We start from the raw sequence: 10,298 nt of genomic DNA, 5'->3' as shown, positions 1-10,298 counted from the left end.
ACATGAAATAAAGAAAAACAAATCACCACTATCTTTTGTTGAGCTTTTATGTAAATATTATCCTGACATAAAAAAGCTGAACAACTTTCAATTTGGACGGTGCAGGAATGTATATATATATATATATATATATATATATATATATATATATATATATATATATATATACATATATACTGTATATATAATCACCACTGTCATTAAGGTTATGGTGGGTAAAAAAAGTGACAAAAACCCTCCACAGTAAAGCATAAAGCAACTGTAAATATTACTGTATGTTCATTTGCATGTCTTAGACAGGTCTGACAGGGTTGCAGACTTGTCTAAGACATGCAAATGAGCATACAGTAATATTTACAGTTGCAATATATATATATATATATATATACACACATACATATATACACACATACACAGTGGTCGACAAATCACCAAAAAATCTACTCGCCGCCTAGTACCAAACATGTGCTGCTTGGGCCAATAGGAGCTCGCCACAATGTTAAATCCACTCGCCCGGGGCATGCAAATGTATAGGTTTGTCGAACACTGTATATATATATATACACACATACACACACACACACACACGCACACGCACACGCACACACACGCACACACACGCTCACACAAAAGGCACTGGTTTTGTGAGCTCTTGGAATACGTTTGACAGATAAAGTAAACATTTGTGTTTTAATAAATAATATGTACAGAGGTTGAATCAAAACATACCAAGATATCCAAACTATTTTACAAACGATTAAAACAAAGTTTACACTGTAAAACTATAGACATGACATTTGTTCTAAAGTCTATGAAATCTTGCTGGAGTTCATTTGTTTTTGCAAAGGTTCCTGAAGGTCGTTGTGCTTTTTCCCCTCCTTTAACGATGAACAGCACGGACGTTGTTACAATACTGTCCCCTCCTGAAAGGCTTCAATCCACCTAGTGAAGAAAAGAGAACAAAATAACCTCAGATATTATTCCTAGCAGCTCGATCTTCAGGCAGGAGCGGCCTGTGTTCTTGCACAAGGTCTCTGCAGGGTATCCCATACCTGAGGTATAACCTGACCAGACAACAGACAAAGGTGCCCAAAGCTACTTCCAATGTGACAAAAATACACAGTGCAATACCTATATATTCTCTTGAAAAAGGGTCATTTAGTTCAACCCTTTGGCCAAAGCGTCTTAAGCCTGTTTTGTGGGTGTAGAGGGGGCAGCAGAGTCTTGTTGGTGTGTTTCTGCTGTGTGTGTTTTGTTCTTGTAGAGGGGGGCTGCAGTGTGTGTGGCTTCAGTGTTTGTAGGAAGGATGCAGAGTGTTTTGTTGGTGTGTGTCTGCAGTGTGGGTTTATAGGGGGCTGCAGTGGGTGAAGAGGGGGGGGGGTGCTGGTATGTGTTTTGTGGATGTAGAGGTGGCAGAGTCTGTTTTGTTGATGTGTGTCTCTGCAGTGTGTGTTTTGTAGGTGCAGAGGGGTGGCTGCAGTGTGTGTTTTGTGGGTGGAGGAGGGGTGCAGAGTGTTTTGTGTGTGTGTGTGGGGGGGGGGTTTACATGGGGGCTGCAGTGGGTGTAGAGGGGGGCTGCTGGTGTGTGTTTTATGGATGTAGAGGGGGCAGCAGTCTGTTTTGTTAGTGTGTGTGTGTCTGCAGTGTGATTTGTGGGTGTAGAGGGGGGGGCTGCTGTGTGTTGTGTGTGTTTTGTGAGTGTAGAGGGTGGAGGAGGGCTGCAGTGTGTTTTGTGGGTGTAGAGGAGGGGGGCTACACAGTGTGTAGGGGGGACTGCAGAGTGTGTGTTTGTGTATATAGGGTGTGTGTGAGTGTGTGTTTGTGTATATAGGGTGTGTGTGAGTGTGTGTTTGTGTATATAGGGTGTGTGTGTGTGTGTGTGTGTGTGTGTGTGTGTGTGTGTGTGTGTGTGTGTGTGTGTGTGTGTGTGTTTGTGTGTGTGTGTGTGTGTGTGTGTGTAGGGGTCTGTGTATATGTACAATTTACTTTTAATAAACTTTCAGTAAAAGCATAAGAATGTAGACAATCATGCTGATAAAAATCAATATGACTACAAAAATGTATCTTTTTTATGAAAAATTAAAAATAAGCCTACATTTAGCCTATAATAGTAATAATAGCCAGTAAGCCTGCTGACAGGCGGCTGTTTTGACATTTTGGGTCTCATCAGTGCGAGGTTGGTTGCTGGCTATGCAATGTGAAGCTGGTATGTGGGTATAACCAGACATTCCATTTAGAATGCAGGAAGTAGCATACAAATCCCAAATTGTACTGTATTGTATTGTATTGTATTGTATGTCTTTATTTACATAGAACTTTCTGAATAAATGTGATTCCTATTTGGGATTTCCCCTGCACTTCATCGAAGACACTATTCCATACCGGAGGATTAAAGTGCACGGCAGAAGTCTCTCCACTGATTTCATTATTTCTTCTTTGGACTCTTTCCATGAGTTTTACCAATTGGTTAAATATACACTTTTATTATGTTTCGAACACGTATTTATTTTTTATGTTCCTGTTCAGGATAATTATTCTTCTAAAAATGCAGAGAAAATCTATGCATTTAAAAGTGTAGAGGTCCAATTAAGTTTTGTCGTTTCACATTTTATGAAAAGAAGATACTTTTGTTTCATACAGTACAGCAAACCTGAAGTGCTGCCACAAATTACACGGACTAGATTTGTAATCAAATTTTAACTGAGGGGTCTGTTGCTCTGCTGGTTATTAAATAGACACCTTGGGTTATGTGTGTATAAATACTGTATTGCCTGCCTCCTCTAACGTCTTGTACAGTAGGCAAGGTGATACATAATATACAGTATACAATGCATATCACGTAAGGCTGAATTACCTACAGCTTAATGAGCTAGTATAAGTCACGCCAATTTATGTAATTAGGAGGAGATAATTGTAATGCTCGAGGGCTTTAGGTACTTCCACTGAATGCAATGTAATTCATTTATCATCTCAATTGAATTTTCCACTGCCAGGGTACTATCTACTCAAACGCTGTTTAATTTGAACATATTCATGAAATGCCATATGGCAACTCATTTCTTATGTGCTTATTGCCCTCATAGGGGTTTTTAGAATGTATTTTCTAATTAGCACACAAATGTGCTGGCCTTGTGCCATCTAGTAAGCCTAGCTCAGGTTAATTAGAAATTGGTGTTGCCCTCCCTAAATAATGGTATGATTGTGCAAGGTCAATTTTTTGGTAGAAGTCTCTGTAATATAGCAGATGAGCGAGTTTGTCATGCGGTGTTATGGTGTTACATGCATTGCCACTGAAGAACCCAGTTCGAGATGCTGTGCCATCTCCTCGAGAGCTTGCACAAGTTACATTATCCCCTTGTCTCAGCCACCAAAAGAAAACAGTAAGCTCTTCTGGCCAGGCAGTCATTCTGCCTTTGGAGTCTATGTCCAGTGATGTGCAAACGATCAGTGTATGGAATATGTTTAATTATCTGCAATATGTTGCAGTCCCTGTCAGAAGTGACGGGGTTATAAAGGAAAGGGGGCATGGGAACACAGTAGGATTATTTGTGACATACCTTTGGGTAGTGTGGGCATCATCAGCTTTGAAGACGTGAAATAACGTGTTTTTGTGCAGTAAGTGAATGACTTTGAATTCAGCACCGTCATCCTTTACTTCACTGACTGTGAATCCCAGCAGGGGCTGGCTCTCCAATGCTGCTATGTCCTGTGAAAACACCAACAAATGCCTTTTTCATACCGGATCCCTCACTACCTGCTTCTAAAATCGTCACTCCCGTTTCTCATAGATCAAAAATGAGAAGCTAATATTTAAACGGCTTGATGGGGGGAAACGGGTTCTGCTAATCTCTTCCTGCTGAAGACTAACGCCACACCACAGCATTTCCTTATTAACAACCATGCTATGATGGAAGTAGCAGGGGTTTTACTTGATAATCACAAACAGCTTTATTTGCCCAAAATTTGCCATTTAGTAAAAATATTTTGCAAATAGTTGGAGACACGGGTAGGGTTTGGGTGGCGTTTCTGATATAGTGGCTGCAACGTGTAGTTACCATACATGTTTTTTGATAAATTTAACAATTGTAAATGTTCGATTAACATGATTGTATACAGTGCTGACAACACACAGAACAAACAGGCCCGTCCCTAGGCATACCTTAGGTATTTATTTTTTTAATGTATTGCAGTGTAATGGGTTTTTGAATGGGGAAAAGCGCTATTAGCCATCTTTGGCTAATAGTACTTTTGCCCATTACGGTTGTAACCGCTAAGGTAATGAAGGGGTTAGCTCCTACTGAAACTCTCCCGGGAGGCTTAAGCACCCACCCTGGGGCAAATACCCCCTTCACCCACCCCCTCTACCAACTACAAAGCAGTTCCTGCCATTTAACCCTTTAATTACCTTGCGGTTAGCCGCCAAGGTAATGAAACGGGTTGTAATTTTATTTTTATTACCTAGGATTGATGCAGGGGTCTCCGGAGCTGAAATTAATATGGTCAGCGTCTGAGACCCCCGGATTCAATCCTATGCAGTAAAAATAAAATGAACTCTGTGGTATGCAAATCGCGATTCCGATCTCGCCACCGTTTAGCTGGCGAGATAAGGATGCGAGTGTTTAAGGTACGAATATCGAAGTTTAGTGAATAGCAGTTGCTGGCAAAAAATGCACGTTTGGCCACTTTTTCTGCTACCGCATAGGTTGTAATAGCAAGTGCCTTAACGTTCGTTAAAAGCAGTTTTCAAGCGATTTTGACATGTTATCGGAGCTTTGTGAATAGCTACATATGCAAAATCGCATGAAAAGTGCACTTAACCAGTGTCAAGGCACTTATCGAAATTTAGTGAAAAGGCCCCTAACAGTGGAAAGCTGTCTGGAATCAACATATTTGTCACTTAACAGTGGAGTTCATCTTGTGCTGCTGCTTTAACCACAGTAGAAACAGGATAATGGTCAGCGCAAGCTGTCAATCTCAAAGGTAAGATTTAACCACAGTCACTGATTACAGAACAGATGTCACACACCGAATCCAATGTACTCTTCAAGCGAGCAGCATCTTACCTCACTAGCAGCGTATGTGTACAGCACTTTATTTTTTATCACAAACCACAGTTGTTTCCATGGTTTCTTGTTGCCCCTTGACCTCTGCAAATAGCCACTCATGGAAGAGTCTTCTGTGCTGGCAGAGACCTGCAAAAAATACAAATGCATTGAAGTTTGTAGAACTGCCCTCCCACAGGCATGCAATGTAAACACAGGTCTCCATAGTTATAGAAATACTTCCCCTACAATACTCCCTCTCTTCTTTTGTGTCAGATAGCAGAGCACAAAGACATGGACACGCTGCATTGCAGCTCACTGAGTACAGGCATACCCCGCATTAGCGTACGCAATGGGACCGAAGCATGTATGTAAAGTGAAAATGTACTTAAAGTGAAGCACTACCTTTTCCCCACTTATCGATGCATGTACTGTACTGCAATCGTCATATACGTGCATAACTGATGTAAATAACGCATTTGTAACAGGCTCTATAGTCTCCCCGCTTGCGCACAGCTTCGGTACAGGTAGGGAGCTGGTATTGCTGTTCAGGACGTGACGACAGGCGCATGCGTGAGATGCAGTTTGCCTATTGGGCAATATGTACTTACTCGCGAGTGTACTTAAAGTGAGTGTCCTTAAACCGGGGTATGCCTGTACTGGGGATATAGTGTGGCCTGTAATATCTGTGCATTACAGTAACAGGCTGGGCCCTGTAATCTCCTTCCTGCAGTGCTTGTTTCTATCACAAACCTTTGTAACGTGGAAAAGAAAGAGGCCCAGAAGACCCCCTTTCACTCTTTAGTGCAGGGATGTCCAAAGTAAGGCCCCCGGGCCAAACACGCCCCCCCCCCCCGCCTGATTCCCCCGGCTTCCATAATAAAATGCACACACCGCCGCCAGCACCGGATGCTGGGCCCGCCCAGAAGTCGGGCCCAACTTTCGCATTCAGGCGGGGGAATGGTGCTTGAAAGGCGTGGGCACGGCGGCCTTCTCCCCCCCCATGGCAAAATGTGTGTATTTTTATTGGGGGATGGGGGGTAGGTTATTGTAGCTGGGAAGGGGGTGTCATTTTTGTGGGTGTGTGTCTGTTTTTATTGTGGTGTGGTAGATGTGTATGATTCTTTGGGGGGGGGGGGGTTGGTGAAGGATTAGTAGGGAAAAGTGGAGGGAGAGTGATAGAGAAGGGGAAGAAAGAAGAGGGGGTGGGTAACATCTCGCCCCACAACAGTTAATGAAACAAGTGTGTGTGTGTGTGTGTGTGTGTGTGTGTGTGTGTGTGTGTGTGTGTGTGTGTGATGTAGATGCCATATTTATACTGCAGTTAGTTTGCGACTCAACAGATTACTTTTTTATTAATCTGGCCCTTAACTAAAAAAGTTTGGACACCTCTGCTTTATTGCAAAGAAGCTTTGCTATCTGATATAGTGGTTTTCAACCTTTTTTTCTTTACGGAACCCTAAAATTATATTGTGAAATTCTGAGGAATCCCGACCCTCTCTAACAGTGCAACTGAGATCAGATGCAATGCAAGGAACCCCAACCCTCTGTAATAGCGCGTCTGGGATCAGATGCAATGCAAGGAACCCCAACCCTCTGTAATAGCGCGTCTGGGATCAGATGCAATGTAAGGAACCCACACGCTCTGTAATAGCGCGTCTGGGATCAGATGCATTTTAAATACTTTTGTATTTTGTACAATTTTCAAATGAACCTGAACATTGCAGGGAACCCTTTAGGGTTGCCCAGGGAACCCCTGTTAAAAACAGTGATCTAGTAAGACAGACTCTTAAAGAAGAATTTCAACTTCACACAGAGGATCTTTGAAGTTCCCTATGATACTTTTAACGTCTCATTCTAGTGGATGATACAATTAGATGTAGCTTAATGCCCCATGCTATATACCCTTTTCCCTGGCCTTAATACTATAAGTCCTGATAAGAACAGGCAGTGTTGGGGTTAAACTCCTGCACAGGGCCTAGCTTGCAGTTGCAGCCTGGATAGATACAAAGTTACTCTACCCAGGTGCAGGATTACTGGCAGATTAGTGTGTCATGACTGGATCACATGCCAGTGGTGTGATGCCTGTCAGTACCTTGACTTGTCCTGTTATGTGGCAGGGTTACAAACCCCTCCCCAGGTATAAAAGCTGGCACTCCACCAAATTGTCTGTCTGTCTGTCTGTCTGTCTTCCCTCCCTCTGTGGAGTGGGAGAGCTTCCACCTTCCACATCAGGGGTTTAAAGAGGGGCTCTTAGAGCCTAGAGCCCCTTGGGTCTGCTCCAGGGACCATGGAGGAAATGGAGAAGGATTGGAGGTTGCCAATAAAAACTGGTTGTACCATCGCTGGATTATCTATGTCAGTGTTTGAGTAGTGTCTGTGGGCACATCCCTTGTCCTTGGCATGGGCCCTACAGACTGAAGGCACTGCATCATGGAATAGAAGCTGAAGCCTGCCCTGTTGCCACTCCCCAGTACCATCGACTGACTCACACCTCCTGGAACCAGCAGGTATGCAGCACATCATAACTAACTACCAATCTCCCTTAAGGGGGTGGGGAAGAAACACGTTACATAGACATTGTGGGGCTGCGGCAAGGAGAATGAGACCTTATGGCTACAGCTATGCAAGAGTAGCGGTTCTCTGGAGTCTCTGAAAGGAGAGGTGGGAGGCCAAAAAAACAGAAATTAGAGGCATCTTCCCAGAGCAACAGGAGAGCTGCTTGCGCTCTCCCACTATTGCGGTGAACAGGGGCGCCATTTAGTGAATCGGACACTATACCTGTTCTTCAAACTAAATCTAAAAAAATATATTTAATAAATCGTCTTTACTATACCTGATTTTGAATCTTTATCACATTGTGAGGTTTGTGACAAATATTTATTTAAAAACTATTTTTGCGAAGCCTTCTAGTAATCACAATAGGGACTTTTTAAAAATCCATTTAGAGCTTATCCTATAGTCTAACATCACAACACTACATATAGGCTATGTGCATAACCATGTACAAAATATCACATCTGCTGTTATTAAAATAGGCTGATTGTCCCATTCTGGAACTTAAAAGAAGTCAATAGCTTTTAGGTCCCAGACAACGCCCCAAAACCTGAACTGGTGAACCCTGCAAAACCCACTTGCTATAATATGCAATAATTACTGGTGACACAGGAGCACAACTCCAGAACATATCAACAAGACAGCGCTGCTGAGTGACACACAAGTACCATCGTTCATTTATTACAACTCAATTGCAAACAGTTCGAAATAGACGGTACCTACATATCGTCTACTGGGTCATGAAAATCGGTTTAGTACAATAAGTGGTTATGAATATTTATGAAGGGTTAGAAAATGCATTTTGGACTGCAATCCTGCAACGTGTGCCACAGCTGTCCCCATGTCGTTTCTTTTCCTCTGATAATGCTGCAACATTAAATATGTCATTATGTGCTTCTAATTACCACAGTAATGTTTTTGGTCGGGATAAAGGTGCAAGAACCCGAAGCAAAGAAAAATATAATTTGATCTAAACAATAAATAATTTGGCTTCAAACAAAATAAATAAGAGAGGTAGAAAAAGCATGATTCCACTCACAGTTAGTAGGTTAGTTATCCCTACTCTGTGGTAACAAAGGAGAGAGAGGGAGAGGGAGTAGGGGGTGTGATACTTTTTATTGGACCAACAAGTAGTTGATCTGTTACAAGCTTTCGAACCTCTCGGGGTCCCTCTCCCTTCTTTGTTACTACATGGACAAAAGGACCAACACGGCTATCCACCTTTCTAAGCCCCATTAGTGATCACTCCAGTCTTAAAGCCCCCCCATATCCCCTCAACTTTCGACTGAGCCACCTGTGCTAAAGCTGGGATATCCTGAAAACCTGACCTGTTGGGGGGGCTTGAGGACTGGAGTTGAGAACCCCTGGGTTAACCCACAATAAAAAAGAAGACAACTTACTTTAAGAGCAGCTGGAATCTTCTTCTGCTTCCTTCCAGAAGGGATGCTGTGGAGAACCGAGGACAAGGCACTGGATGGGGACTTGTGTGCGGGAGACCCAGTCTTGGGTGTGTACTGATTGTCTAGAATAAAGCAAATCGTAGGCCTGGTTACAGCAACAAAACACCTGGAAATATATTTGACTGTCACCCATGATGTCCTTTCAACCAGTGTTGCAATGGCTCTAGTGAACACACTACCAGTTGTACCAATGCTTAATAAATGGTTCTGGTCCATTAATGGTTTCAGCTACTGTGTAATATTCGTTTGTCTTGCTGCCCAGGTCTCTAATTTCCGGTCTTGCTAGAGAGTGAGCTCAGAGAATTTGAATTGACCTCTCCAGCAAGAGTTTAAGGAAATTCTCCCAGTACAGGGGAAACAAAGTTTGGGGCATAAAGAGGATTTCCAAGACTGAACCCACATAAACCTCTATTACTACCTAAGGTAATAAATTGAAATGGTAGCATACCAAATTAAAAACAAACAAAAAAAAAACTTTGGGGTTAATGTCAGTGAAGGAAAACCGTTATTCCTTGCCTAGGCTTCAGAACTGAGAGGAACCTTTCCTCTGCCAAGAAAGCTGAAGGCCTTGTGACTGGATACACATTCTGCACCAATTGCAGCAGACTTCCCGGGGAAGCTTTCACGCCCTGCAACTTGTTATCTCCGATTTTTGTTGAACTTACAGGCCCGGGAATACGAAAGAAATGAAACGTAACGCACGCCAGGTTTCAAATCTTTTGTCTCAATTTATTACTCATAGGGTAATGACTTTTATACCAGAAAAAGAAGATATTGGTTAGAGGCGTAATATAGGCGTAACCTGGGTGTGTCTTGGGCGTAGCATTGATTAGAGGCGTGATTTAGGGGCAGGACATATTAGTGGAATGATTTTGGGACGTGGTTCTCCCAATACAGGCAATGTCTGAATACATAGCTTATTCATTGTCTGTTATCAAAAGAGACCTTGAATCTTTAGCAACTAATTATACTATTTTGCTTCTTTCACAGAACCAGTCTATTATATTCTAACTAAAAGAGCAGGAGACTGACAATATAAAAAGTATCTTAGCAATATCCTGAGCAGGAAGAAAGGAAATGTAATTTGGCAGAAACTGAGTGCATTAGGAATTATATTTCAGCAAAAGGCTGACTACAGAATCTTAACTAGTTATCAGACAAAATGGATGCTTAACACAAGTGTAGATTCTGGCCTGACCTACTGGTCCTAACAGTCACTTTACCACTTTTATTTTAAATG

At 42.4% G+C, this 10,298-nt stretch overlaps 1 protein-coding gene across 1 annotated transcript in view; it reads right to left on the bottom strand.

Annotated features, from left to right (window-relative positions):
• Positions 1–662: 662 nt before the first annotated feature.
• FGD6 (FYVE, RhoGEF and PH domain containing 6) overlaps positions 663–10,298 on the bottom strand; it is a 102,654-nt gene continuing 93,018 nt past the window's right edge. The window contains exons 18-21 of the mRNA XM_075600402.1: positions 8,999–9,120; positions 5,064–5,192; positions 3,558–3,706; positions 663–942 (exon numbers count right to left, since the gene is read on the bottom strand). Of these exons, the coding sequence (XP_075456517.1) occupies positions 906–942; positions 3,558–3,706; positions 5,064–5,192; positions 8,999–9,120 (437 nt within the window). The 3' untranslated portion in view covers positions 663–905. The remainder of the gene's footprint in view (positions 943–3,557; positions 3,707–5,063; positions 5,193–8,998; positions 9,121–10,298) is intronic.

This window comes from Ascaphus truei, chromosome 5 (genome assembly GCF_040206685.1).
Source record: "Ascaphus truei isolate aAscTru1 chromosome 5, aAscTru1.hap1, whole genome shotgun sequence".
In the NCBI taxonomy this organism is placed as follows: Eukaryota; Metazoa; Chordata; class Amphibia; order Anura; family Ascaphidae; genus Ascaphus; species Ascaphus truei.
The sequence above is the reverse complement of the archived record's forward strand: the minus strand, read 5'-3'. Positions and strand labels throughout refer to the sequence as shown.